The sequence below is a fragment of the Acinonyx jubatus genome, chromosome B4 (genome assembly GCF_027475565.1).
Source record: "Acinonyx jubatus isolate Ajub_Pintada_27869175 chromosome B4, VMU_Ajub_asm_v1.0, whole genome shotgun sequence".
Classification (NCBI taxonomy): domain Eukaryota; kingdom Metazoa; phylum Chordata; class Mammalia; order Carnivora; family Felidae; genus Acinonyx; species Acinonyx jubatus.
In genome coordinates, this window is record NC_069387.1 from 86422806 (window position 1) to 86449238 (window position 26433).

At 36.5% G+C, this 26433-nt stretch overlaps 1 protein-coding gene and 1 pseudogene across 4 annotated transcripts in view; one reads left to right on the plus strand and one right to left on the minus strand.

Annotated features, from left to right (window-relative positions):
* The first annotated feature begins 600 nt into the window (after nucleotides 1-600).
* MON2 (MON2 homolog, regulator of endosome-to-Golgi trafficking) overlaps nucleotides 601-26433 on the plus strand; it is a 117622-nt gene continuing 91789 nt past the window's right edge. For 2 of the 4 annotated variants that reach the window (XM_015079515.3, XM_015079517.3), the window contains exons 1-4: nucleotides 601-1131; nucleotides 15796-15859; nucleotides 24395-24522; nucleotides 25739-25870. In XM_015079515.3, coding sequence (XP_014935001.2) covers nucleotides 1021-1131; nucleotides 15796-15859; nucleotides 24395-24522; nucleotides 25739-25870 — 435 coding nt within the window. In that variant the 5' untranslated portion in view covers nucleotides 601-1020. Of the gene's footprint in view, nucleotides 1132-15795; nucleotides 15860-21066; nucleotides 21148-24394; nucleotides 24523-25738; nucleotides 25871-26433 lie in introns of all 4 variants that reach the window. The other 2 variants (XM_053226448.1, XM_053226447.1) reach the window with 2 other exon arrangements.
* LOC106981323 (activated RNA polymerase II transcriptional coactivator p15-like) lies at nucleotides 9057-9653 on the minus strand (annotated as a pseudogene).

The window sequence follows — 26433 nt, forward strand, 5'->3', positions numbered from 1 at the left end:
GCAGGTGTAAGGAAGAATTCTGACTTTTACCGTGGGCAAAATGGAAGGCCAGCGGAGGGTTTTGGAACAAAGGGTAGTTTTCTCTGTCATTTTACAAATTAGGGAAATAAAGGACTACTCCGCAGTAAGCGCACCAGTATGCTTTGTGCAACTCTGTGGAGGAATTGCAATTTAGGTACTTAGGAGGAAAATAAAATTAACAGGAGGTAGGCATTGGTTTGGGGCCACTAGCCCAGAGATTCCAGGGGGCAGAAATGACGAGGGACAAGACGGATGAAGATGAAAACAAAAGGAAGCAAACTGTTTACACCGAAATACAATATAACACGAACACACCCCAAGAGACACGCCAAGATACACGTGGCTCCATTCTGACAGCTGTCACATATCTACGAAGAAGCAAATTTAGACGAGGCAAATGGTGGCCCACGCCTAGCGGGTCCCAAAGTCGAGCTGGGGAAAGCAGCCCCTACGGGAGCCGACCGAGCCCCGGACGTGACCACGCCCCTGGCCACGCCCCGCCTGCGGCTCACCGCCCCAGTTGGCCGCGACGGGGGCGGTGGCCGCGGTGCCCGGAAGTGCGGCTGACGTGTCCCGGCCGCGCTCGGAATTGTGGGCGACTCGGCTAATGGCGTCTGCGAGTCTGGAGGGCTTGGGCTGCCAGCGCCGGAGATTTTGCCAGGTTGGCTGCTGACGAACTGTGCGGCCGGACCCCGCGGCAGCGGGAGGGACCTGCCCGCCTTGTGGGCTCCTCGGCCAGAGCCGCTGGAGCCTAGCGGGGCGGGGCGACCGGGGCGGGGGGGCGCCTCGGAGAGGAGCCGCGAGAGTTGCGAGAAGGCTGCGGGGGGCGCTCGGGTACGCTGTGGGTTCGTAGTCCAGGCCGGGCCGAGCCCCGCGGAGCCCAGGAGGCGCGCTGAGGAAGGGCCGGAGGCGCTCTGAGGGAGCTGCCGGTCGCCCGAAGGAGCTGACCGTGCTGGAGTTCGCTTGCGCCGCCCAAATTGGATTGTAGTTTGGTGGATCATGTCCGGCACCAACAGCCCCGAGGCAGTGAAGAAGCTGCTGGAGAACATGCAGAGCGATTTACGGGCCTTGTCCCTGGAATGCAAGAAGAAATTCCCACCTGTCAAAGAGGTAAGCTTTGGGTGACGTCGGGAGAGGGCACGGTGAGCATGTCTGGTCCTATTAGATCCAGTCCTTCGCTCCCAAACTCCTGTCTGATTTTAATTTGGTCCTCACCTTTCCAGATTTGCTAGTCGGTGGGTTGTTCCACAAGCGCTCTTTAGAGTTTCCTTTGGAGACGTCTGGGGAGCTTTGATGTTCTCCACTCCTGTCCTCCGGATTTAGGAATGAAGTTCGCGGAGTGAGCCGATGCAGCTAATTCAGCTGAATGTGTCTTACCCTCGCCTTTTCTGGCCTTTTTCAAGCTTGAAACTAGCCAAGCCAGAATTGAAAAAACTTAGGTTTGTTGCTTCTAAAACTATCATCCATCGTTGCGGTGACATCTGTGCTCCTCACGTTTAAAGTGTGTATCACTCAAAGGGGAGTAGCCTTCCTTGTTGTCTTGTGTCATGCAGCTTCACTCTGTCAGTACCACGAAGTGTTAATAAATTATTCAGCCACTTAACTTATGACAAATATTGAAGACCCGCAATAATTATGTTAAGCCTTGTTATTAGCAATACTTTAATGGGAAGTTTGGGTTTAGAGTCAAATCCAGTACACCTTGAAATACATATTAACCTCTTTGAGCTTCAGTTTTCTTTCCTGTGTAAATAGGGTTAAAGGGTGGACTTACTGGATTATGATGGTAAAGTCGTCAGAGCAAAAAGGGTATTATTAAAGAGGTTCCAGTTAATTATTTGTATAAATTCTCCAAATCTTTCCTAAAGTGAAGAATTTGACGTTTAGTCACTATTGATTTTTTTCTCTTAAGATGCCATTTTATTTCTCTTAAACGTTTTAAAAATGCTTCCCAATTTCCTTTCTCATATCGGGGACAAGATATTTCAGTGATAAACTTGTAAAAGCAATCATTTTTATTTTTCTATAATATAGTTTGGCCTACCAGCAATTTTATTTACTATTTAGGATTCACCAAAAGTTTACTAGGAATTTTGGAATGTTTCATATTAATTTAAATGTTTTGCCTTTATAAAGGTTTTGTAATTAAAACTTACCCAATAAAGTTTGGATTTTAGGCTTCCAAGGAATCTTAACTTTTCTGTAAGTGCTTTTGGTTTCATTAGTCTTCAACATGCTCCATCTACTATTCCTTTAATAAAGTAAGCAAATATTACCCAATAATGGGAACCTGATGTGCCACTTTTGAAAAGATAACTATCGAAATATATTTTATTTCAGATACTCAATAGCTTGTGATACCAATTTTAATTATTTTCTCTGTGTCATTTTCTGCTGAAAGTTATAATAAGTAATTTTAAGGAATTAAGCAGTTTTAAAGAATTTTAAAGAATTAGACTGTTCTGTTGTATTTTTGACAATAATTTATAGAACTGATTGTTCGCAGCTCTTATAATTTATATAGAAACTAAGATTCCTCTATATTACATATAAAGGCCTTTGTGGACTTGTTTGAGAATTTAGTTGCCATTTATTACCTTATTTTTTTTAGAAAATGCATTCAGAATTCCAAACAGGTAATTTACAGAGTCCTAGAACTCAGTCCATTTAATCTAGGAACTTTAAATATAGCTCATTAGCTCTTTTATTTGGACATTGGCCAAAGAAATACTTGGTGATTGCACTACTCTTTGAGGTAAGGGCAAAAATCATTCTTGGTGTGATTATCTCTGATACATAATTTCCTATATAGTACCTACTCCGTAAGAATTTGTTGAATGTAAGAACCTTGACGTTTTAACCAGTGGCACTTCTAATATGCTTAGGGGCCCACTTTAGGAATTAGAAAATGACCATCACTGTGTTACCAGTTTAAAACAGTAATGAAGTAATTAGTCTAAAAGTGATGATTTTATAGGAGGGACCCTTGACTTTCAAGAAATATTTTGATTGAATTAAATTTTTCCTGATAAATTAATAGCAATTTTGGCTTTTGTTTTCTAAGAAACTGGTAAGTTTTTAGTTTTATTTATTTGGGGGATGAAGGATGAGATCATGACCTGAGCTGAAGTCGGACACTTAACCTTCTGAGCCACCCAGGTGCCCCAAGGCAAGGCCTTTCTAAGTATAAAAAGCTTTTCCATCTGTATACTGATTTGCTAGGTAACACTCTCCCAGTATCTTCACAGTTATTAGTTGAAAAATACTTCTGAACTTCTTATAAGGGTACTTAAGAACTTACAGTGGTAATTGTAGATGTACTTTGGAAGGCAGATCTCCTTCCCCAGTACTTTTTTTTAATGTTTATTTATTTTTGAGAGAGGGAGACACAGAGTGCAAGCAGGGGAGGGGCAGAGAGAGAGGGAGACACAGAATCCGCAGCAGGCTCCAGGCTCTGAGCTGTCAGCACCAGCTTATTTTTCTTAGTCCTTAAATATGAATCTTTATGTTTCAGCAATGTAACTTTTTAAGGACACGTTTACTAGCTAATCTGTTCTGGAATACTTGTATGAATAATTTTTTCTTTGCCTTAAAAATTACCTTAAAGCTTTGTAAAATTGCTTTTCTGAAAGTGACGCTCACTGCCTTCAGAGGCACTAATCTCTGAAGCTTTATGTTTATGTATTTAATGAATAAAACATTTTGGTCATTTTCTATTTGCAGGCATTATTCTGGAAACAAATGAGAGGGATCCAACTGAGCTTGGAAGTATGTCAGAGAGTTTGTAATTCTTCAGTTGAGTCTTAATAGGATGAGTAGAAGCAAGCCAATAGAAGAAGGGGGCAGTCATTCTAGGCAGAGAAATTAGCACAAGTTTGTATTCCATGTTAAATAAATTTCATGCTGAAGGTAATTAGGAGCCATTAAAGGTTTTTAAGAGAGGGAATAATATCAAATTCATATTTAGTAGCATTTCCGTAACAGTATTCATGGGAAGAATTAGAGGGGACTAACATTGATGAAGAGAGTAAATTTTAAAAAGTGATGATTGCCTGTGTCGAGGTAGCAGTAGAGGTAGACAGGAGGTTGCTTGCATTGTGATAGTCATGTGTGAAAGAGAGAGTATGGATTAAAAAGAGACTTAGCAGTTTAAATTATCAAGGCATAGTGACCTTTTATATAACATAGAGAAAGAAATCTATGATGCCTCCCAGGTTCTGGCTTGGGAAACTGGGTAGATCACTAAGAGAAGGAACGTAAGAGGAGGTGATGTTTTTGGGCAAAGTGAGTAGTCGTGAATATAAGAAGTTTAACATTTATGTGTGTGTCAAGTGGAACTGACCAGTAGGTATTTGAAAGTGATGGTTTGGTTCTTAAGGAGGAGGTCTAGAATTTCAGATTTAGGAGTATCAGTTTATATATGATAATAGAAACCATAGGAGTAGATAAGATGGGTCTGGAACAGTGCATGGCATGAGAATGTCAGAGCCGAAGAAGGAAGTTTGGGAAACAACAGCAGTAAAGGGAAAGAGGCAGCTGACTAAGGTTAAGGAAATGGGAGAGAAAGGGAATACTTGGCAGAGCAAGGTCCCTGAGAAGCTGGAGTTTCAAGGGCATAAGTAAATGAACTGGCTCTCACTCTGAGAAGGAACATATTTTCTTCTGACAGAGGAAGGGAAGAAGAAAAAAATGAGTTTGAATGTGATAAATTTGAAGGAGGGACATTGTGGAGAGATAGGAAGTCGTGGATAGTTTGGCCTGTGGCCTCTATTCTTGGTAAGGTAGGAAACAAGCTTATTGCTGGGAGCAATTGGTGATGAAAGGAGTGACGGGCAGAAAGTTTGAGAGGAGCAGTGGATTGCTTTGTAGAAGTGGAGGAGAAATTAACCTGGGACACTAAAGAGTCTTGGCAGGAAAAGTGGTTGAAATGATGATAGATCGTAAGATCTGTGCTCTATTTCTAAAGAAGGAAATACATAAAACTTTGATTGACTGGAAGAAGATGGAAGGGTTAAGGGACTAGCAGCACCAATTTAATCAAAGAGCAGTGGGAGAGCTAGAAGGACCGGGATTGGCACAGGAAAGGGATGTTGGATTTCAGATTGCCAAGTCATGCTGCACTAGAGGATGATGAAGTCCAGGGAATGGGTGGTAGAAGAGGAAGGGGATGAAGACCATTTAAGCTGAGGTGGTCAGAATTAGGGTTTTGAATGGGTTTTCTCCCTCTTTTTTAGTGAGGTGGAATCAGGAAGGGTGTAAATAGTAAAAAAGCGCAAGTAGTCTTCCTATGCTGTCTTTGTTTCCCCTTGTGTATGTGGGCTTGACAGAACCTAGGTGGGCAGGGATTTTTGCCTTAAAAAGCAGAAGTTCTTGTGGTAGAGTTCCTCAGGGCCCAGTGTTTTTTATGTGTTAGTTTGGTGAAAGAGATGCTTTTTACTCACCATAACAGGATTCTCCCTTTAACCAGCTAGTTGGAGATTGAAGATCAAGTCAGTTGGCTTTTCTGGTAGGGAGAAGATCTCATTTTCAGGACCTTGTGACAGTGGAGAATGAGGGCTGGATAATGTTTATTACATGTTTCGTTGGGAGCTATTTGGGTTTAGCATTTTATAACGTACTGTAGTTTTTTTTTCTGATGACGTTAGTTGGACAGATTTGCTCATGACACAACCAATTGTGTTCTTTCTCTCAAAAGTATGACATAATAGGTCGATGTTTTACATAATGAAATAAATTAATTTTCATAATTTATTTAAAAAAACTTGCCAGCACCAGTCACATAAATAATGACAATTATGGTAAGGAGTTAGAAGTCATTTTGGTCAAGACTTACTTTCCTATATAATGCAATTTTAGATAATTGTGTTAGATGTGCACGTGGCCTTTGACCTTTGTTTTTTTGCTTTGTTTTGACTCTGCTCTTTCTTTGACTTTATTCCATAAAAGTTATATTAGATTCCTAGTCTCATTAAATTCATTTTCTTCCGGTAAGCAATTTAGATGTTGACTTCAAGAATATATAAGCACAACTTTTTCACTAGGACTTCGAGGAAAATTTTGCTAGATTATTGCAGTATTCTAAGAGCATTTTTACAGTGAGATTTCTTTAAAAAGCTTTTGGTTATTCTATACCCTGTATTGTACACTTATTAAAGTTCCATAACCAGTGAAATTTATTATTAAAGTATAAAACATAATAATTTATTTTTTACTAAGTTTTTGACCATTGCATTTTTACTTTTATGAAGGAAATGAATAAGCAAAGATCACTGGAAACATACTTTAGTCAAATGTATTGATTATCTTTTTAGCACTGTGCTTTGGTGATACAGAAGAAATAAATGACATTTATCTGGCTCATAAACCAAAAAGGAAGACATACTCCAAAAATGGAATTATTTTTCTTTTTTCTTTTATATAAGCATAGCTTATTTTCAGTCATGTACGAAACACTGGGTTTTGCCGGTACTGTTATAATTTAATAGAAATTTATTAGTTTCTTAAGTGTAAAGCATGGCGAAAGATAAAAAAAATGAATGAGAGACTGCCTTTATTTTTATGAAGTTAACTCAGTGTTGAGTAAAGTATTGTCTTTCCATTAGGCTAGGGAGGTTGCATCCATTTACTTTATTACAAGATGCTATTTTAATTTTACCGATGAGGAAATTATGGTTTCCTCTTGGCTCAGTAACTTGCATAAATTAGTAGATCTAGAAAGTGGAAGAACTGGGATGTGGCTCCCTGTGCATCTGTCTCTAACTCCTCTCCATTACTCCGAGCTGCAAAATGCCTTCAAAACTACTTACTTGTTTCTATCATTGTTTCCATTTGTCTGCCTTGCTTCATTATTTGTTACTATTCATCATTCTTTCCATGTTGCCATTCTCTCATTTTGATGTTTGTAGCACTCTACTTTCCTATTACTCCTTCTCTCTCAGTATTCCTTCCCTTCATGTTTATGTAGAATTGTATCCCAAGCTCTGTTTTCAGGCCTCTTCTGCATGCTCCTCCCTCATTACTGTCTTCTACTTACCCCCAGTAAAGCTGCTGGGCTTTACCCTGATGCTGAGGACTCCTGAATCTACTCCGTGTACTCTGCTCTCTTTCCTGAGCATAGACCAGTGTCTTTCCTTAGACCAGAATATCTTTCCCATACTTGACATAGGACTTTTTGTAGTTAAACTTATTTGCCCTAAAACTTGCCCTTTACCCACATTTCACTTGTTCTGTTAATGGCATTTATCACTGTTGCTTACCTTAGTCACATTGGGCTATCTTCTCCCCCTCAGTTCTCTTTCTTTATTCATTGTCAGCTGTTCCTTCCTGCTCTGTAGTTTCCAACATACCTCTTCTTTTTTCTGTTTTCTCAGCTTATTATTGTAGTACCAAATTTCAAATACCTGGCCGTTAATATGCATCAATGGCACACAAAAAAAATCATTCTGTATGGTGGGGTGCCTGGGTGGCTCACTCGGTTTAATGTCCCACTTCAGCTCAGGTCATGATCTCGCAGTTTGTGAGTTTGAGCCCCGCGTTGGGCTCTGTGTTGACAGCTCGGAGCCTGGAGCCTGCTTCGCGTTTTGTGTCTCCCGTTCTCTCTGCCCCTCACCTGCTCACAGTGTGTCTGTGTCTCTCTCTTTCTCAAAAATAAATAAACATTAAAAAAATGAAAAGAAAAACCATTCTATATGTAACCACTAGCTTAATATACCTAAGCAGCTCAGAAACCCTTAATGGCTACTCTCTACTTACTGGACCCCTTAGTATAGCATTTAAGACCATCCTTGATCATCCCAACCTTCCTTTCTAGCTTCATCATCCTCAGTTTTTCCTGATATGCCTTTGTACTTCAGCCAAGGTGTATTGCCTGCTATTTATTCTCCAGATATATCCTGCTGCTTCTCTCTTCCATGCTTCTGAGGTTCCTTTTGCTGGCCCATTAGCTCCTTCTTTTTTTTTTTTTTTTTTTTTTTAAATAAATGTTTGAGAGAGCGTGAGCAGGGGAGGGGCAGAGAGGGGGACAGAGGATCCAAAGTGGGCTCTGTGCTGACAGCAACGAGCCTGATTTGGGGCTCAAACTCACAAACTGAGATCATGACCTGAGCCTAAGTCAGCTGCTTAACCAACTGAGCCACCTAGGTGCCCACCTTCTCCTCTTTTTAAATTAAGGTCCTACCTTTCATTGAATCCCACTTTAAATGTTGCTTATCTGTTTGTTGCATAAATAAATCAACTTTACAGATAATTTTCTAATTTCTCCCCTCATTCCCTTCATTCATTTGTTCATGAAATTGTTTTTGAGTACCTACTCTGTGCTATGTACTGTTAGTTGTTAGAGCAAAAACAGTTACAGCTCCTGCCCACATTTTCAAACTGATATGTTTTCTTCTCTTTTCTTAACTTTCATTTAAACATATTTTAGGTGTACCCTGAGTGGCTCAGTCAGTTAAGCGTCGGACTTCAGCTCAGGTCATGATCTCACGGTTTGTGAGTTTGAGCCCTGCATCAGGCTCTGTGCTGACAGCTCAGAGCCTGGAGCCTGCTTCAGATTCTGTGTCTCCCTCTCTCTCTGCCCTTCCCTTGCTTACCTGCAGTCTCTCCCTATCTCAAATATAAACAAACATAAAAGATTTTTTTAAATTTATTTTATAAGTTATTTCCATATAAGTCTTATGTTTTACCTTTTGTTTAGTTATTTTTGGTTTTTTTTTGGGGGGGGGAGACTAAATAGCACCTTAAAGGGTCAGTTTTACATCTTGTTTATACTTCTGTTCACCATAGTGCAAAGTATTTGTATATCTAGGAGGTACTAATTAGTTACTTTTTAGAGGTTAAATTTTTTAAAAGGAAAGAAAAGGGATACCATATATATAGGAATATCATATATATATATTTAGTGATCCACATGTAATCTGCATTTTTTTTACATTTACTTATTTTTTGTTTTTATTATTATTTTTTTTAATATTGTATTACTTGATTTTATTTTGCAGTAGGTGGTGGGCACAAAGCAATCCTCCTTTACATTTTTAATAATGTACATTAAAAAAAAAGTATTCATCTTACAAATTGTTCTGCAATCCAAATATGCAGTAGCTTGGAAAACAACATTTAGAAAACAAAAGCCAATGTAAAAAGACAGATTAAAACAACTAGAACAGTACAGGTTTTATATGGCTCTGATTCTACAGTTTACTGCATCATCAGTGTTAGAAATCTGTTCCTTCAGCTGGCTCCATTGCTTAGGATTTAAAGAAATACCTTTTCTTCCTGGTTTTATTTCACCTTCCAGATCCATCCAGTATTCTCTAATATCAATTAGGACTTTCCCTTTAAAGTCTCAACCACTGACATACTCATTTTCCCAGTCTGAAACATGTTATCATCTCTGTGGCTCCTACTCTTCTTAGAGGATAATAGGGCTCTTGAAGTCTCAGCGGTCTTTTGCTTCTTTACAGGTTTTTCTGGAGTAACCTGCCTTTTCCGCTTTAACTTTTTGTCAACCTCACACTCAGAATCACTGCCCGAAGAGCTTGAAGAAACAAGTTCCTTTGACTTAGGCATTGCTCCACTCTTGCAGCTGAACAGCCCTCTGCTCACTTGCTTGCAAGTGGAGTTTACTTATTTTGAGAGAGAAAAAGCATGAGCTGGGGAGGGCCAGAGAGAGAGGGAAAGAGAGAATCTCAAGTAGGCTCTCTGCTCACAGAACCCAACTCTGGGCTCCATGTCATGAACCGTGAGATCGTGACCTGAGCCAAAATTAAGACTCAGAAGCTTACCCAACTGAGCCACCCAGGTGTCCCTGCATTTCAGTCTTTCATTTGATATGTTAAAGAACTTTTTTTGTTGTTGTTTTGTAGAAGCCAGGGTTTGTTGTTGTTGTTATTCGGTTGGGTTTTTTTGTTTGTTTTGGGGCAGTGTTTGTTTGTTTGTTTGTTTGTTTGTTTGTTTTTGAGAGACAGTACACATGTACCCGTGGGTGGAGCTGGGGAAGGGCAGAAAGAGAGGGAGAGAGAGAATCTTAAGTAGGCTCCACACCCATTGCAATCCCTGACCCAGGCTCCATGGGACTCCATCTCCCAATCATGAGATCATGACCTGAGTGGAAGTCAAGAGTCAGATGCTTAACTGACTGAGCCACCCAGGTGCCCAGGTCAGAGGTTTTGAGTTAGATGCCATGTAGGTATATATCTTTCAGAGTTTGGGGTTGTAAACCAATTATATGTTATAGAAGAAAACCGTATTGGTTTCAGTGTATTAATTGTTTTATGAGCATGTTGTCCTGTAGGGAGTATTCTGGATCTCCTTATTCCCAAGTGTGGACTTCATTTTAGTTTTTTTTATTTTACCTGATATCTAAAATCATAAGTCTTTAGGCAGCTTTATACCTCCCTGATATCTTATGGGTACATTTTTGGATTCAAATTGCTGTTAACCTGAGTTTCATAATACTACCTCAGCTCTTGTTTTATGCTATGTAAGTAAATAATTCATTTGGACCTTTGGTAAATTTGTTCTCATTTTGAGGTCAATTTTCATAGATGTGAAAAGTATGTATTTTTTTTAAAAGACAACATAGGAAAAAACAGAACATAGGAACTTTGATGAAGGGAAGCATCATTAATTTTTTTTTAATTGTAAAATTGTTTCTAGTACAAGTAGTGGACCTTTGTTAATTCCCTTCCTAGCATCCATTCCCTCTCGCTTCCTTCTGTAGTAGGCTGCACTCTTCTTTCATTTCCAGACCTTTGGATTGAGATGAATTAATCTCATTCCTTCCTTAGGGTACCTTGATTAGTTTAATCTAATTTAAACCCTCCCCACCGTCACCAGCCCCACCTTCATTTCTGTCCAAGTTACATAATGCCAGTGAGTGCTTCTGGACAAGGAGTTTCCTCTTCCTTTTTAAAAAGCTGCTAAAAGAGGCCTTTCTCATATAAAATTGTGAAATGTAGAATGACTGCAACTGTTTTTATTGGCAAGTTTGGAAGTGGCCAAAGGATGGACCTAGCCATGGAACAGGATGGAACCAAGAGAATGGCAGAAAGGTGGACCAGCAGCCCTGACGGCCTTGTGCATACCTGGATCGGATTTCCTCTGGGTTTTTAATTAGTGGGCAGTAGAGTCTCCTTCTCTTCTTAGAACTTGTAATACTTTTGTTTAGAAGCATTTATTATGTAGCTCCTGTGTGCCAGGCACTGTGATAGACGTTAGTGATATGAAGCGACAAATGGAATAGATTTCTTGTCCTTATAGGGCATATAGCTAGAATGGAGGAACAGACATGTAGTGAGATGAGTGGGATAAAGTGTTACCGGTACAAACCATAGACAGCCCACAAAGATGGAAAGGCTTTTTCATAGTTACCAGAGAAAAAAATTGATGGAAGAAATTATTTCTGTCACTGCTCTTATAGTACCAAAAGCAGGAGAGCCTGTTCTTTAAGCCTACAGTTATCTTCATTTTGTGAGCAGTGGTTTAATTTCAGCAAAGCATTATTTGTCGCATTAGTGTTGATTTGGGTTTGTATATAACTTGTATATAACTATAATTTAAGAGCTGTAAAAATAGGAATTTATTCCTAGTAAGTTTATACAAACTTAAATTTATCAGTAACTGGGTAGGTTCATGATTTTTTTTTTTTTTTTTTTTTTTTTTTTTTAAGGAAGTCCTTAAACTACTCAGTTTTGAGAAACACTAGTTGGGATAGGCACTGGGGAACCATTGAAAAGTTGAGTCAATGGATGAATGGAAGGCAAGATTGTAAGTCCAGAAATCTTTTAGTTTAGGTTGGTAATGAGCAGGTTTTTTTTTTTTTTTTTAATGTTTATTTTTGAGAGAGAGTGTGAGCGGGAGAGGGTCATAGAGAGAGGGAGACAATCCAAAGCAGGCTCCAGGCACTGAGCTGTCAGCACAGAGCCTGAAGCAGGGCTTGAACCCATAAACTGCAAGATCATGACCTGAGCCAAAGTTGGACACCCAACTGATTCAGCCACCCAGACACCCCAGCAGTTTGAATGAAGGTGCAGAAGTGGGATTTGTGAGAAAGGGTACAAAATATGTTCCCTACATAGCCTTTGTGGCTGATATGATTTGTGGGATGAGAGAGAAACCCCAGATGTCTAGTCAGTGACTGGATGGATACTGCTGCTGTTCAGAGAAGTAGAGATTATAGGAAAAGGAACAGGTTTTTTCTGGAGCTGAAGTGGAAGTGTGTAGAGGGGGTGACAGGATGACACCTGTTTTGAGTATCTTGAATCTAAGGTGCCTTTTAAACATTTAGGTTAGTAAGTCCTATAGTTTAGGAGACAGGAATATAATTTGGGAGTCTACAGTATTTAGAAAGTAATTGAAACCAGGGAATTATTTTTGCCCAGGAAAAGTTTACTGAGTGAGAAGTGAGGTCAGAGATATTCTAGACAGTCTTGGAAGAGGAGTCCACATTCTCTCTTGTCTCTGTTTTTTTGTGCTACTAGCCTCCCTATTCAAAGTCCCTGGGGAGTATGTCTATTTGGGTAATCAAAGAATATTGAAGAAAAGAAAAGGTATTTCTTGAGAGAGATTAATTTTAAGAGTAATAAGCATTAAATACTGCTGTGTATTTAAGACTTTTGGTATTTTCCCCAAACTCACAGATTGCCCCCCCCCAGGAATAGAGATATTAGACTACGCACCTTAACCTATGTCATCTCTATCCAGTCCACAGAACTGGCAACTTTTTTCTTTTTTTTCTTTCTTTCTTTTTTTTTTTTTTTTTGTCAACTTCAGCAACAACAACTTCTCCTTCTCCTTCTTCTCCTTCTTCTCCTCCTTCTCCTCCTTCTTATTCTTTTTAAATATTTTATGCATGAGGGCCAATTCATAAAAAAGAACTATGTTTAAAATAATTGAGTAGTTCACTTGTGGATATATAAGATACCTGTTCAGAGTAGGGGATACTTTTAAAGCAAGAAGTTAAAGACTCTTCTTTACATAGACTGTCCTTGATAAAGAGAAGGAAATCTGAGTCTGAATACCTCCATTTATTTGAGACACTTGAAGATGTAGCTAGGCTTCGGTATAAAGCAAGACTGCAGTGGTTAGAGGGACCCTGATATACATGTGTTGTCAATAAACATTGATATTGAAACTTTCCAGCAACACAGTGTGCCTAGAGAATAAGATGTTACAGTTTCAAAATTTGAGAGTAGAAACCTGCATGTAAGAAATGAGGAACTATGTGATAGGTCTAATTATATCTAAGGCAACAAATAGTCCTTTTGGTGGTTTTTTTTGGTGTGTTTAGGAAAGAAAACACTGGTTTTATGTATCTTTTAAACCACTACTTTGGAACTATTAAACTTTAAAAAATGTTCTTATTCCTTTTCCTTACTGTGTATATGTGTAAATATAATTGGTAAACATTTTATACTCCTTACAACTTATTTATTTATACTTATTTGTACTTATTTATGATATAGACATGGGTCAACTCTTAATTAATCTCAAGAAATCAAAACAGTGTTTGGCAAATCTGAAATCTTTTACTGACATCTAGATACTAATCTAGCATGCCATAGGACTGATTTTGGAAACTGTTAAGAAGGTCAGGCTGGCTAGAATTCCAGAAAGTCAGGACAAATGACATTGCTATTTATGATGATGGTTCAGTGTGATCAATTTTTGTTGAAAATGAAGCAGAAAGAAATATTGAATTTGAACATATACGGGGTACCTATGGTTATAGTGAAGATGGGGAGAACTTGAAAATCATGGCAGAAGAAATCTCAGTGACCACAGAATGGCCCTGTAACAAACCCAACAGAGTTTGAGATGAGATATGTGAGTATAACAAAGTATAGATGATAATTTCAGTGTCCTTGAATTTTGTATTTGTTTTGTCTGATTTTTCTTTCTCCAAATCTTTATTATAAATGTGCTATGGTTTGTACATCTAAAATGTGTTCAGAATCTGACTTCTTACCATCTCAGTCACTATTACCTTGGGCTTATCCACCATCATCTTTTGCCTACATTATTGCAACTGTCTCCTAAATTTTGTTGCATATTGGACTCACCTGAAGATTTGAAAAAATACTGATGCCAGCTCCCGCTGGCATTCCTTGGAATGTATTGCAACCTGGGCATCAAGGATTTTTTTAAGCTTCTGGTGTCTCTAATATGTACTCCCCGCAAATTATCAGAAAATCAGTAATCTTTCCCTGAAGTAATTTATTTTGACTATATTTCTGCTTGTAGCCATATTAATTTAATTTGGGACATTTCCATTTCTTAAAGTTGTAGAACTAAGGCCTTCTTGGTTGTGAGCAGTGAAAGCTGACTGGCTGGTTTAAGCAGAAGTGAAGTTTACTGCTGTCATCAGAAAGAATTCTGTCTTGTTTCTGCTTTTCTTTGCCATTAGCCTCCATATTCAAAATCCCTGGTAGGTGTGTCTGTTTGGATTAGAAGAAGCTGCCAGGCCATGTGGGAAAGCCAGGTATCTGGCATTTTCAATTTTTAATAGTGGGAGATAAGTTCCACTTGCTTACTCATCTTGCTAAACTCATGAAGTTGGGAAATCTCTAGACACAGGCAAGGGCTTCACATGCTTGGAAGCCAACAAAGTGACGAAGGTCTGCTATACATAGGATAACCTACAATGTGTTATTTATTTTAATCCACTGGTACTCAAGCTAAGAACCCACAGGACACTGCTGTTATTCCATTAATATTTTTAAACCTTTAGAACCTGCTACCACTTGTCCCTTAGTAAGCAATAAGAGATAACAAAATAAATGAACAAGTAGCAAGCAAATTAATAGGACAACTTAGATATATAGCTTATGAATATTGACATATTATTTTTGGAGACCAGTATAAGTATAAAATAGGCATGGTTCTTGCTAGTAAAAATGTTCTGAGTTTCTATGATGGAAGTTATATATCAGTGTTATATGTCAGCACTGTCCAATAGAAATAAAATGTGGACCACAGATGTAATCCATATGTGTAATTTTAAATTGCATTAAAAAAGTAAAAAGAAACAGGGGCATTTAATTTTAATAATATATAATTTAACCCAATATGTTCAAAATATTATTTCAACATTTAATCAGTGCACATATTTAAGGGATAGTTTGCATTTCTTTTCCATATTAAGTCTTCAAAATCTGTGTATTTTATACTTAGAATACAGCTGAGTTCAGACTAACCTCACATAAAGTGCTTAATGGCTACTGTATTGGACAGCACAATTCTGTGGCATTTTGTAAAATGCTATATAACTTCCAAATACTGCCCACTAAACATACTTCTCGTGAAGCGTTTTAGGTACCTTATAAAAATCTAATGGTTGTTTAAAAAATGTAAACTAAAAGTAATAATAAAGTTCTTGGTTATTCAGTGTCTTTGAATCCAAAAAGGTTTTACTGGATTTTGCGGTGTTTGGCTTTTTTTTTTTTTTTTTAATGGTCGGAGGAGGTATGAAATGGGGAAGAGAAACCTAATTTTTTTATTAGGCTTTGTTTCTGTTTATTATTTTTATATTTTATGAACACTTCAATTCATGAGGGATTAGATGTGCCTTAGGCAGAGAAGGGCGACGTGCTGTAGTGCCGAGCTTGTGTGTGAACAATCAAATGAATCCTATCTTACAACCTATAATGTATATGGCACTACTAGGCTTTAGTATTTGAAGTTTTGTAAATAAAAGTAACAGTGATCATATATATTTCTTTCCCTAGCTAATCCATGTTGATAGTAAGTTTTATGTTCTAATTATTTTTATTCTTACAGGCTGCTGAATCAGGAATAATAAAAGTTAAAACAATAGCTGCACGAAACACCGAAATTTTGGCAGGTAATTTTTTGCATTAAAAATTCAACAATTAATGAAAATTTCACTAATAGTAAAAGTGCACACTTTAAAACAACAAAAAACAGCCATCAGTTTTCTGTAGCCTCTCCTCTGTGCCCTGGCATGCTATTTATGATAAAGAATATGTAAAAGTCCCTAACTTATGAACTAATTGGGTTTGCCAAGGATGAATGTTATAAAATTCTCTGAAATTAGAAAGCTTTAAACTACTAACTCCTTACAGGCAAGGATTTGCATTCTCCTCCACCTCTTCTCAGTCACCTAAAACACACCTTACCCATAAAAGGCATTCAATTAATATTTGTTGTATTGAATTGAATAAAAGGTTGGTTCTCAGTCCACCTTCCAAGATCTATTTTATCTTTAGTATAATATAAACAGGTGATAGCGTAGTATTATAAATTTAGTAGTACTATATGAGTTTTGAATCGTAGGACTAAGACAGTATGGTCATGAAGAAAGAGTGGGAGTAGGGTGGAAGAAAGAAGAAAATGTTTTCTTACATTCTCGTGATTGAACCTGGTCTTCAAGGAGGAATTTTAAGAGTTGTCTTTGGCACTCTTTTGATAGTCTACTCGTTACTTTTTTTTGGTGCCTTCTTGTTCTTGCCTCTGTAATGAACATGGAAAAGAAGGAAACTGGATTTTCTGAGAATCTGTTACATGTGAGACATTCGTGCCACTTTGTCTTATAAAAGACAACCTTGTGGGGAAATGTTTTTATGTTATAGTAGAGCAAATCGAGATGCAAAGAGATTAAGTTACTTGACTAAGGTCATATGATAAATGGTGGAACTAGACTGAGGCCCCTGGCTGTTGAGAATCCAGGGCATGTTCTTCCTGCTACAGTATGCTGCCGTGATAATGTGAGGTTTCCACACTAGCCCCTCCCTCCCAGGTGTTTATACTTAATCATTGCTTACTTCACTGATTCTTCGTTCTGCATTTCCAGCTCCAGCGGTGCTATTAGTCTCAGCTGGTTACAGGAGAAAAATAGTCCTATTAAGTTAATTTACCCAAAATCCAAATAGTGACGAATCTCTCTAACTCTCATAAATCTCTTTACATTTTTAAAAAAGGATACCAGAAAAGCTCTAATTGGTGGAATTTCAAAGACTATTACAAAATGAAATGAAGACTTTTGGGGGGCAGTTTAAGGGTGGAAGGCGGATTTCACTTAGGCTTGCAGCTTTGCTGGACATGTGCCCATAGGGTGAGCTCTCCTGTGTTGCATCTGTTTCTCACAGCTTCTTCTCTGATATTGAACATTGTGTCAAAACACCATATAGTTTCATAACATTATTCACAGCATTGAATAATGCTCTGTGTGCATTTTGAGAAGGGGTATAGTGAAAGTGGTGGGTAAAGGCAAAGGTAGGTGTGGTTGGATTGGGAGGGTGGGCTAGTGGGTTTGGGAGATGCATGTTGGGTGGATTTAGCAACTGTGAGGACATTAATGTTTAAAGATAAATTATGATCTGGATATTTTTAAGTTGGCCAGGCGTATTAGAATATCCTTACAGATAATAACTTTTGCTACCATAATTGCTAATATCATGGTTAGTCCTTAATCATTTCTCCAACAGTGGAAGTTTTCATTGGGTCTGTAGTTGATGGAAAATTTTAAAAAGAGACTGATTTCTTCAGAGGATTGCTGTCTGGTGCAGAGTTCTATACTAAAGTAAGGTGTCTAATTGGTTAATCTTAAGGAGGAGTAAGAAAAATTTTGTCTCAGTATGTGTTTAATATATAGGGGGCTATTAATTGCATTTTAATTCAATTAGCTGTATTCAAATCAAACTAAAACAAATCTTTATGCGCATACAATTAATAGTTCATGCTTTAATGTCCATAGTTTCCAGGGCCATGTACTTGAGGACTGTATTAGCATTTACACTATTTCCTAGCATTTTTTACCAAGTATAACAACTGATACTTTAAAATGTATACATTTTTAGACCACTAGCATCTTGAAAATCAAGGGCTCTTAAGAACAAGAAAAGAGTTGAGTCAATATATAGTTTCTAAACTGCTTAATTAGAGTATAGTTAACACTAAAAACAATTTTTAGTTGACTTTTTAAAAAATTTCATTTCCTGAGAAGTGTTTACTTCTCTATGGTGGTAGGGACTGTAAATTACTACTTTTGTGCTCTCATGGATGTTAAAGATATCAAACAATGGAGGAATCTCAAATGAAATTGGATATTGAATTCTCAGATATCTCTACATATTCCAGAAATACAAAGGGTTGCTATAAAAATCAGAATCCTTAATTAGGATCAACTAGTCTGATCAGTGATACTTAGCACAGATTTCTAGCCAATTTTAGTTTTCTGAGATTTATTTTCCAAGGGAAGGTTATTTACATTGCAGAATAAATCTTTGCTTTACATCTCCCCTTCTCTTAAGCATCCTCCTTTAATGTTTATTTTTCTTTGTTTTCACTGCTGTCATGAATGCTGACATAAGTGGGAATGCTATGCCAGGTAATGTCAGCATTGATTCAAATATACAGATCATTATCTCCACATTTCCTTTTCCTTTCAAGATAAAACTCTGCAAATGAGAGATAGCAACATCCAGTTCTTCACTTACGAGGCCAAATGCCTTAACCTGACACTTGACTACCATATATTACAAATGTTTTTATTAAGCCAGTTTACGGTATACTTGAAATTGACTGAGAAGGCTTGTGTTATACAAAAATTACATAAACAGAGAATCTGTTTTTGAATGTTTGAAACAACGAAACCAACGAGGTTGTGATATCTTAAAATTGTGTTTAACCCATATTCAGAACCGTAGTGGTCACATCCACCTATGGCTGCTTTCAGCCACAGTCAGTATACAAATAGAATTTTTACGTAGATGATCACTGTGTATGATTTGTGTTCTTTTCTCACACAGTTTCCCTCATCTTTTTCATATCTCCATGGTCTTGTTACTAAAACATCTTTAAGTAGCAATGAACAATATACTTTGGAATTTTTTTCTGATGTTAAAAGGTAATTTATCTGCTGATTTTATTTAGTATTTTCTATTTTAGCAATACATATGCTTGTGATATTTTACAAATATCTAGAGAATATATCATAATATATTCTTAATAAGGAAAGAATTATGTAAGAATCACTGGAAGAAATACAAAGATGAGTAGTGTAACTCACCTGTAGTCTATATGGAAATATAAGAAATATACTTGAAAAGTGTGTTTGTGCCTGCCTTTCATTCCATTTGCCTTTTGAAGTCCTTTGCCAGAAATTTTTTCTTCTAGAGGACATACTTCCTGAGGTCAGGATCAATATCTTATTCTCCTTATATTGCTAGAAGTTAGCACATTACATAGGAAATAGTAAGCCCTCATTTAGCGCAAGCCAATAGTGAGTGAGTCATTCCAAAATGCGAGTAAGTCTGTCAGTGCTACCTCTAGTGTGTTTTTCTACTTTTCAGTCTTTGCCATAATTTTACATGTTATGATGATGCAACTAGATGAATTTTTTCATACTTCATTCATATCAGCCAGATAACAGAAGAATGAAGGAGACAGACTTTAAATGGAGAATTTTCATAGTGTGGTGGTAAATGCCAAGATGGAAGTATAGACAGGCTTATTTATTATGAGAACATAGAGAAGGCAGGCACCCAACCCAGTCTGGGAATCTTAAGCTGAGTCTCAAAGCTTAAAAAGGAGTTAGCCCAACTAATAAGGTATAGAAGTGGAAAGTAAAGCAGATTACTTAAATATATGAGGTATAAAACAGTGTGGTCTATGTGGATACACTATTCAGGTATTGCCATTGTGTGACTTTCTGAGCTGAGCTGCTGGATGGAAGGAGTTTGAATCAAGGAAGTGACACGTTCATTTTAACGTTTTTATGTAAACTCGCCCAGCAGTGTGCAAGGTGTATTTCAATGTACCTTCAGTAAAGTAGAGGTCTGTTGGTAGGTGGTGTCTATAATCCAGGCTAGAAGACCGAGGGGGCTGTAACTAATGCCTTGTGTGCAGGTTAACCTAGTGGGTGAGAGAGATTACAGTTTCTCTATGGTATAATGTGTTCTTATTTATTCTTTTTTCCTTGGATTTTTTTTAAACTTTTAAAAACTTTAATTTGTATTCTGCCTTTTATTATATCATAAATACTTTTTTTGATGGTATCTTTTGTATTTTTTTAATTGCTTCATAATATTTTTTAGCCAGTGATTGTAGCTTATTAACCATTCCTTTATGTGAGGCATGTTTCAGTATTTAGAATTATTTTTTTAAGGTAAATTTCTAGCAATTAAATTATTAAATCACAGGGTATGAACAGGTTCTTGGAATTTGTTACCACAGTGCTTTCTGATAAAAGTTTATGCCTTTAGCAGTAATAGGTGGGTGTATTTTTATAACATCCTTGCCTGATTATTGTTTTAAAAAATGTTTTTGGGAATTGAACAGGTAAATGACTTCTTATTTTAATTGATACTTCTTTTTAATATTGAACATTTTCCTTTGAGGTTATTAAATTTCCTTTTTTCATTTTACATTTATTTCTTTCAGTTTTTGTGTTTTTCTTATATTATTTGAACTATTTTATAGCAAAGGTATTAACTTCCCATCATGTTTATATTTCCTGCAGGTCATTTACCTTTTAATTTTTAATTGAGATGTTTTTCATTTTTACATAACATAATTTTTCTGATTTGTTGCTCTCCACTTAGGAAGTTCTCCTTCCACATAGTGATAGTCATTTTTATTTTCTTTTAGTTTTTTTGTTTGATTTTTTCTTAATAATATATGGAGTGATGTGAGGACCTAGATTCTTTTTTCATTTGTAAAATTACTAACCAATTATAATAGCTAGCATCATTTTTTAAATAATCCTTCCTTTTCATATAACGTGCTTTTAATGTGAAACTGCCCATACTTTTATTTGTCCTTCTATTCTTGACTCATTTAAATAAAGTATTTTCAGACTATTTGAACCATTAAATTTTTTTTAATTTTGTTAGAAATATCAGTCTTTCCCATAACTAAATTTTAAGGGATTTTGAGGGTAGCAATCATATCTACATCATATTTTATTTCTTTCACAAGAATTATAATTTGTTATTTAATGACCATTAAAATTTATCATGATGAAACTTTTATTAACCCCCATTAATGTGATTCATAGTGGGGTATCCTAGTTTAATTCTTTCTTTCCAGGATAAAAACTACAATTATGCAGTGAAACTGTTCAGAGCAAGGAAACCCCTAGGATATGGGGACCTGCTGGACCTCTTTCAGGTGTGTGAAAGTGTATCATTTGATCTCACAGTTATAAAATTTGGAAATAAAATACATTTATCCAACAGTGTTATTCTATTAAAGGAGTCATATTTATTAAGGGACTTAGGTTAAAAAAAATAAATTTTTCTTCCTTACCCCCTAAAAAGCCTGTCTTTATATTTTGAAGGAATTTGAAATAGAGAGTTTTGATTAAAAAGAGTTGAGCCTTTTCTTCTTAATTTCCTGGAATGAGTTTAAAAAATAGTTAAAGCAAGATGTCTTTATATCATTATATAGCTTTTTCCTCATGATTTCTAAAGTCTCAGCCCATAGGAAGGTTTTTATATAAAGCTGTATTTAAAATAACATGTCATTAAAATTATTGTATATAAAGAGCATCTATCTCTCAATTAGAAGAGCAGGCTAATTTCTGTTTCCTAAGACTACTATCACTTTTACAAGAAGAAAAAAAAAACCTAACTTTTTTTTGTTGTGATTTCTGTCTTACTGCATTATGATCTGGATATGGTAGATACATTTTTTTCACACTGTGTTTCAAAAGACAAAACACATCAATACGTTGTATTTTTTTTTGTTATTTATTCTGATAACATTGAAACATCCTTTTTTATTTTATTCTCATATAAACTGGGAGAAAGAATGGGAAGGAGGCAAGAGATGGATGTTGGATTCCTTTGTTACATTAAAATAAAATTCATAAAAATTATTTTTAATACTATTTTAATTTATCCTAACTTGAGACACCTGGGTAACTGTGACTGCCCCCATATACAACATTTTGCTGAAACTCACTTTATGTTATTCTTTCTAAGAGGCACTGTTTTTTCACATTTTAATATTGCCCAAATTGATATGCATCTTACAGTTGATGGCATCTTACAATCATTGTGGGCCAGGTACTATGTAGCTGTCATTTACGGTGCAAATGTGAACTTGTTTATAGGTTCATATTACTATTAATGTCATTTGAGTTATGTGCATTGTTGATAACTTGTAAGTTTAATTGCTATTTAAACTGTCACCCTAGTTGTTGTACAGAAATTTTCTGTTGACATCTTAATGGTAAGGTCACAAAAGCACCAGCATCAAAATGTACAGAATGGGTGACACTGGCTTAGAAGATGATCTCAGAGACAATAGGGAAGTACTCTTTCAAGAAGTGAGGCATCCCAAACAATCTGATTATAAAATGGGCAGAAGATCTATATAGACATTTTTCCAAAGAAGACCTACAGATGACCAACAAGTATATGCAAAGACGCTCAACATCATTAATCATCAGGGAAATGTACATCAAAACCACAGTGAGATATCACCTTACACCTGTCAGAGTGACTGTTATCAGAGACGAGGGAATACAATGGCCTTGATAGATGACATTGTGAGGAACAATTCTAAGTGATGATAAAGCATTGTATCAGTTTAACTGACAGAATTAATATTGGCACTGATTTTTCTGTGTGACAGTTGAATGTGTCTTGAAGTCACTTTCATCAGAGACTCTATGAAAGTACATTTTTTTTTCCTTCTATGAGGACAGTTTCTTTTCCTTCATTTACCTGAAGACTTCAGGCAGACAGCATGAAAGTGCAGATCATTGGTTCCTCTGAGATACTTGTAACTGTTTGAACTTTGATTTGCTTTAAGTGCTGTTTACCTTAAAGAGTGGCAGCATAATGTTGTGGGAAGAATAGTGAACCAGGAGTTAGAAGACCTGTTTTCAAAATGTGGCTTTACCACTTACTATGCACTTGAGCCAAATCATGCTCTAAAAACTCTATGATTATTATGATACTCAGATGAGAAACACGTTAACATCATAAAAATGATAAATGCAACTTGTTACTGTTGAAAACTTTTATTTGCTGAATGGCATTTAATAACTAGGCATGTTCAGCAGAGTTGGGGTAGCCTCACGCTTCAGCAATTCCAGCAGGATTGAATATGGTAGGATATTTACTGCTTCAGAATAGTAGTTTTTGAGTTTTATTGTCCTCTGTTAATCATTCATAGAAATGTTTTGAGACATTGTTACGGTACCTTGTGTCTTGTTTTGAATCAAAACGTTTATGCCTAGGAAATCAAGGAAATAAGGCAAGGGGAGCCCTTTTGGAAACACTGTTCTTTGCCAGTCATATTTGCCATCTCTTAGCTGTCTTAAGTCAGTAATTTATGCTGGCATACCGAAGGACTTTGCAGAGTATGCTGTAGGAAATTGTGGTCTTTATTTAGCATACTATAATGGGAGCTTTGGGAGAAAAAGGTGGGGATTTAAATGATGAAATTAATGTTAACACTGCTTTTACGTTTTTAATGTGATCGTGGATGACTTTCTAACAATTTCTTTTGAAAAACATGTTAAAACTCAGATATGTATGTCTTCCTTACAATTCTTAACCTCAAAAAATAATTGATGGGTGTCGTACCTTTGAGAACCATATGCCAAACACATAAGTTTAATGTTCTCTTTCCTTAGAATCCCATGTTGTCTTTTTAAATTCTCTGAGGGTGGCAGACCTGTCTCATTCATCTCTGTATAGCCATTAAGTGTGTATTGACTTAATTTCAGTTTGTAAATTTAATTTTTGGTTTTGTGCATTTTCTAACTTAGATTTTTGTTACCACTTTAAAACTTCTGAAAGAATTGGCTTGGTAGAAGGGGTTAAGTTAAGATTTGGCATTATAGCATGTGCATCCAATTAATTTAAAGTGATGCTTTAGTAACAAGAGGAGTAATGTTACTGTTTTTAATGAGTTTGTTTCTTGAAGAAGAAATTAGGGTTCTATAAATTCAAAGCATGTAATAAGATTGTGTGGAGATTCTGAACATTCAGAAGGGTAATGAGGATGATGTATATACTATTTTTAATTACTTTTTCTGCTCTAGAATATTTTTATTCATATTTCTCCCTCTGCACTGTTGAAGAAATAGAGGGCTTCTCTGAGGCAGGATAGAACTTCTGAGAAGTTGTCCTTAAAAAGTTTGCAGCAGGAGATGAAGGAAAATAAAAAAACAGTGCTAGGAGAAGGCCATGGGAAAGCTGAGGCTAAGGGCTGGTTAAGATACAGAGTCTGTAATATCTGTCTGAAGTATTTTAACTCTTATTATTTGATTTCTGTTTTGGCATTTATTTTACATAAAGTGGGTTTTATTAAGATTGTTATTACTGGTTGTAAATACATAAAAGTATTTCTACTTATGAATTAGATTTAATAACTTATTTTATATGTGTTCTAAATAAAGCTTTGAAAGAGAACAGCTCAGAGGTTGTTCAGCCGTTCCTAATGGGTTGTGGAACCAAGGAGCCGAAGATTACTCAGCTGTGTTTGGCCGCCATTCAGAGACTCATGTCCCATGAAGTCGTGTCTGAGGTAATGTGAAGATCTTAATTTAAACTGTGTACTTAAGAATCAAATCGGGAGTTTTCAATAGGGGAAAATGAAGTATACCTGATAATTTAATGTAAAACAACTTATGTGCTTGAAGGACATGGCTTAATTTTAAAAGATCACCAGATTTTCTCACTATTAAGCACTCATGAATAATGAATAAAGATGAAGTGCATTTTGTCATGTCATGACTAAGAAGACACCATTGAGTACTATAGATCAGTATCACTGAAGAGAATATATTTATTTATTTATTTATTTTTTCAATATATGAAATTTATTGTCAAATTGGTTTCCATACAACACCCAGTGCTCATCCCAAAAGGTGCCCTCCTCAATACCCATCACCCACCCTCCCCTCCCTCCCACCCCCCATCAACCCTCAGTTTGTTCTCAGTTTTTAAGAGTCTCTTATGCTTTGGCTCTCTCCCACTCTAACCTCTTTATTTATTTTTTTCCTTCCCCTCCCCCATGGGTTTCTGTTAAGTTTCTCAGGATCCACATAAGAGAAAATATTTATTTTTAAAAAGGAAAAATGATGACTTTGCTATATTATCTGAAGTGATAATTTGTTGTTCATTAATTTCAGTGGTTTCTAATTACCTTATGATAGTACAACACTGAAAAACATTTCAGCGGTCTATCTGCATCCTGCTTTCGAGTGCAATGGTCTTTAACTTTGTGGTACTCCATAAGGTACTTTAATAGAAGCGATACATTCTTTTGCCTTTAATACAGCATTCTAAATGATGTCCAATGTAATTGAGTTTATAAATGTTTTGTTAATTTGAGTTGCATTTTGTTTTTTATGACATTGTAAAGGGAATAATATATGAAACAGTAGTAGTCAGTCTCAATTAACTTGCATGACTATATTTATAAATGTCCACATGAATTATACCCATATTGTAGAAATGAGCTTTGATTTTTTTGACTAGACATCTCAGAACTGCATGCTGCTGTTTGCATATATTCAGATGGTACATTTTAAAGAAATTTATTTTTTGAGAAAAAATTAGTTTAAGTCTCAGATTAGTTGAAAGATGTGTTTTGACCTATAGATCCAGAAACATAGGTTTTGTTATTATGACCAAGAACTTCTCTCCAAGTGAGGTAATATTTGTACATCTTTTCTTATTTAGGGACCTAAAACCTTATATTTTATTTGCTGACAGTAATTCAAATAATTATTTTACAGACTGCAGCTGGAAATATAATTAATATGCTTTGGCAGCTAATGGAAAACAGTCTTGAAGAACTTAAGCTGCTTCAAACAGTTCTTGTTCTTTTAACAACCAATACGGTAGTTCATGATGAGGCACTTTCTAAGGTAGGAAACCTGTGGTCAAAGTTCATAATTGCTTTGGAGACAGTATTTGAATAAGCTCCCTGAAAGAGGAAAGCCTAGTACCGTTTGTACTGAAAGCAACTTCCCTGTAGTTCTTGTGATAATGGACATTGCATGTTAAAAAAACCACTAATGCTTTATTTTCCTCAGGTTAGAGTTAAAATCAGGTTAAGGTGATTGAACAGAGTCCTTTGGGAATAGCTGACAGGCTTAGTCATGAATAGGAAAAGAGAAAAGTAGCAGAAAAATATAGAAGAATAGGAAACTGAGAGGAAAAAAATGTGTTTGGGGTTATCAGTATTCTCCCGAATTGCTTTGAGTTTTCCCTGTAAGAACTCTTCCTTCTCACCTTTTAAAAATAATTTCACTTGTAGGAGTGCTTAGGTGGCTCAGTCGGTTGAGCATCTGACTTCAGCTTAGGTCATGATCTCATGGCTCATGAGCTCCAGCCCTGCATCGGGCTTGCTGCTGTCAGCACCGATCCCGTTTTGGATCCTCTGTCCGCCCCCCTCTCTGCCCCTCTCTCTCTCTCAAAAATAAACATT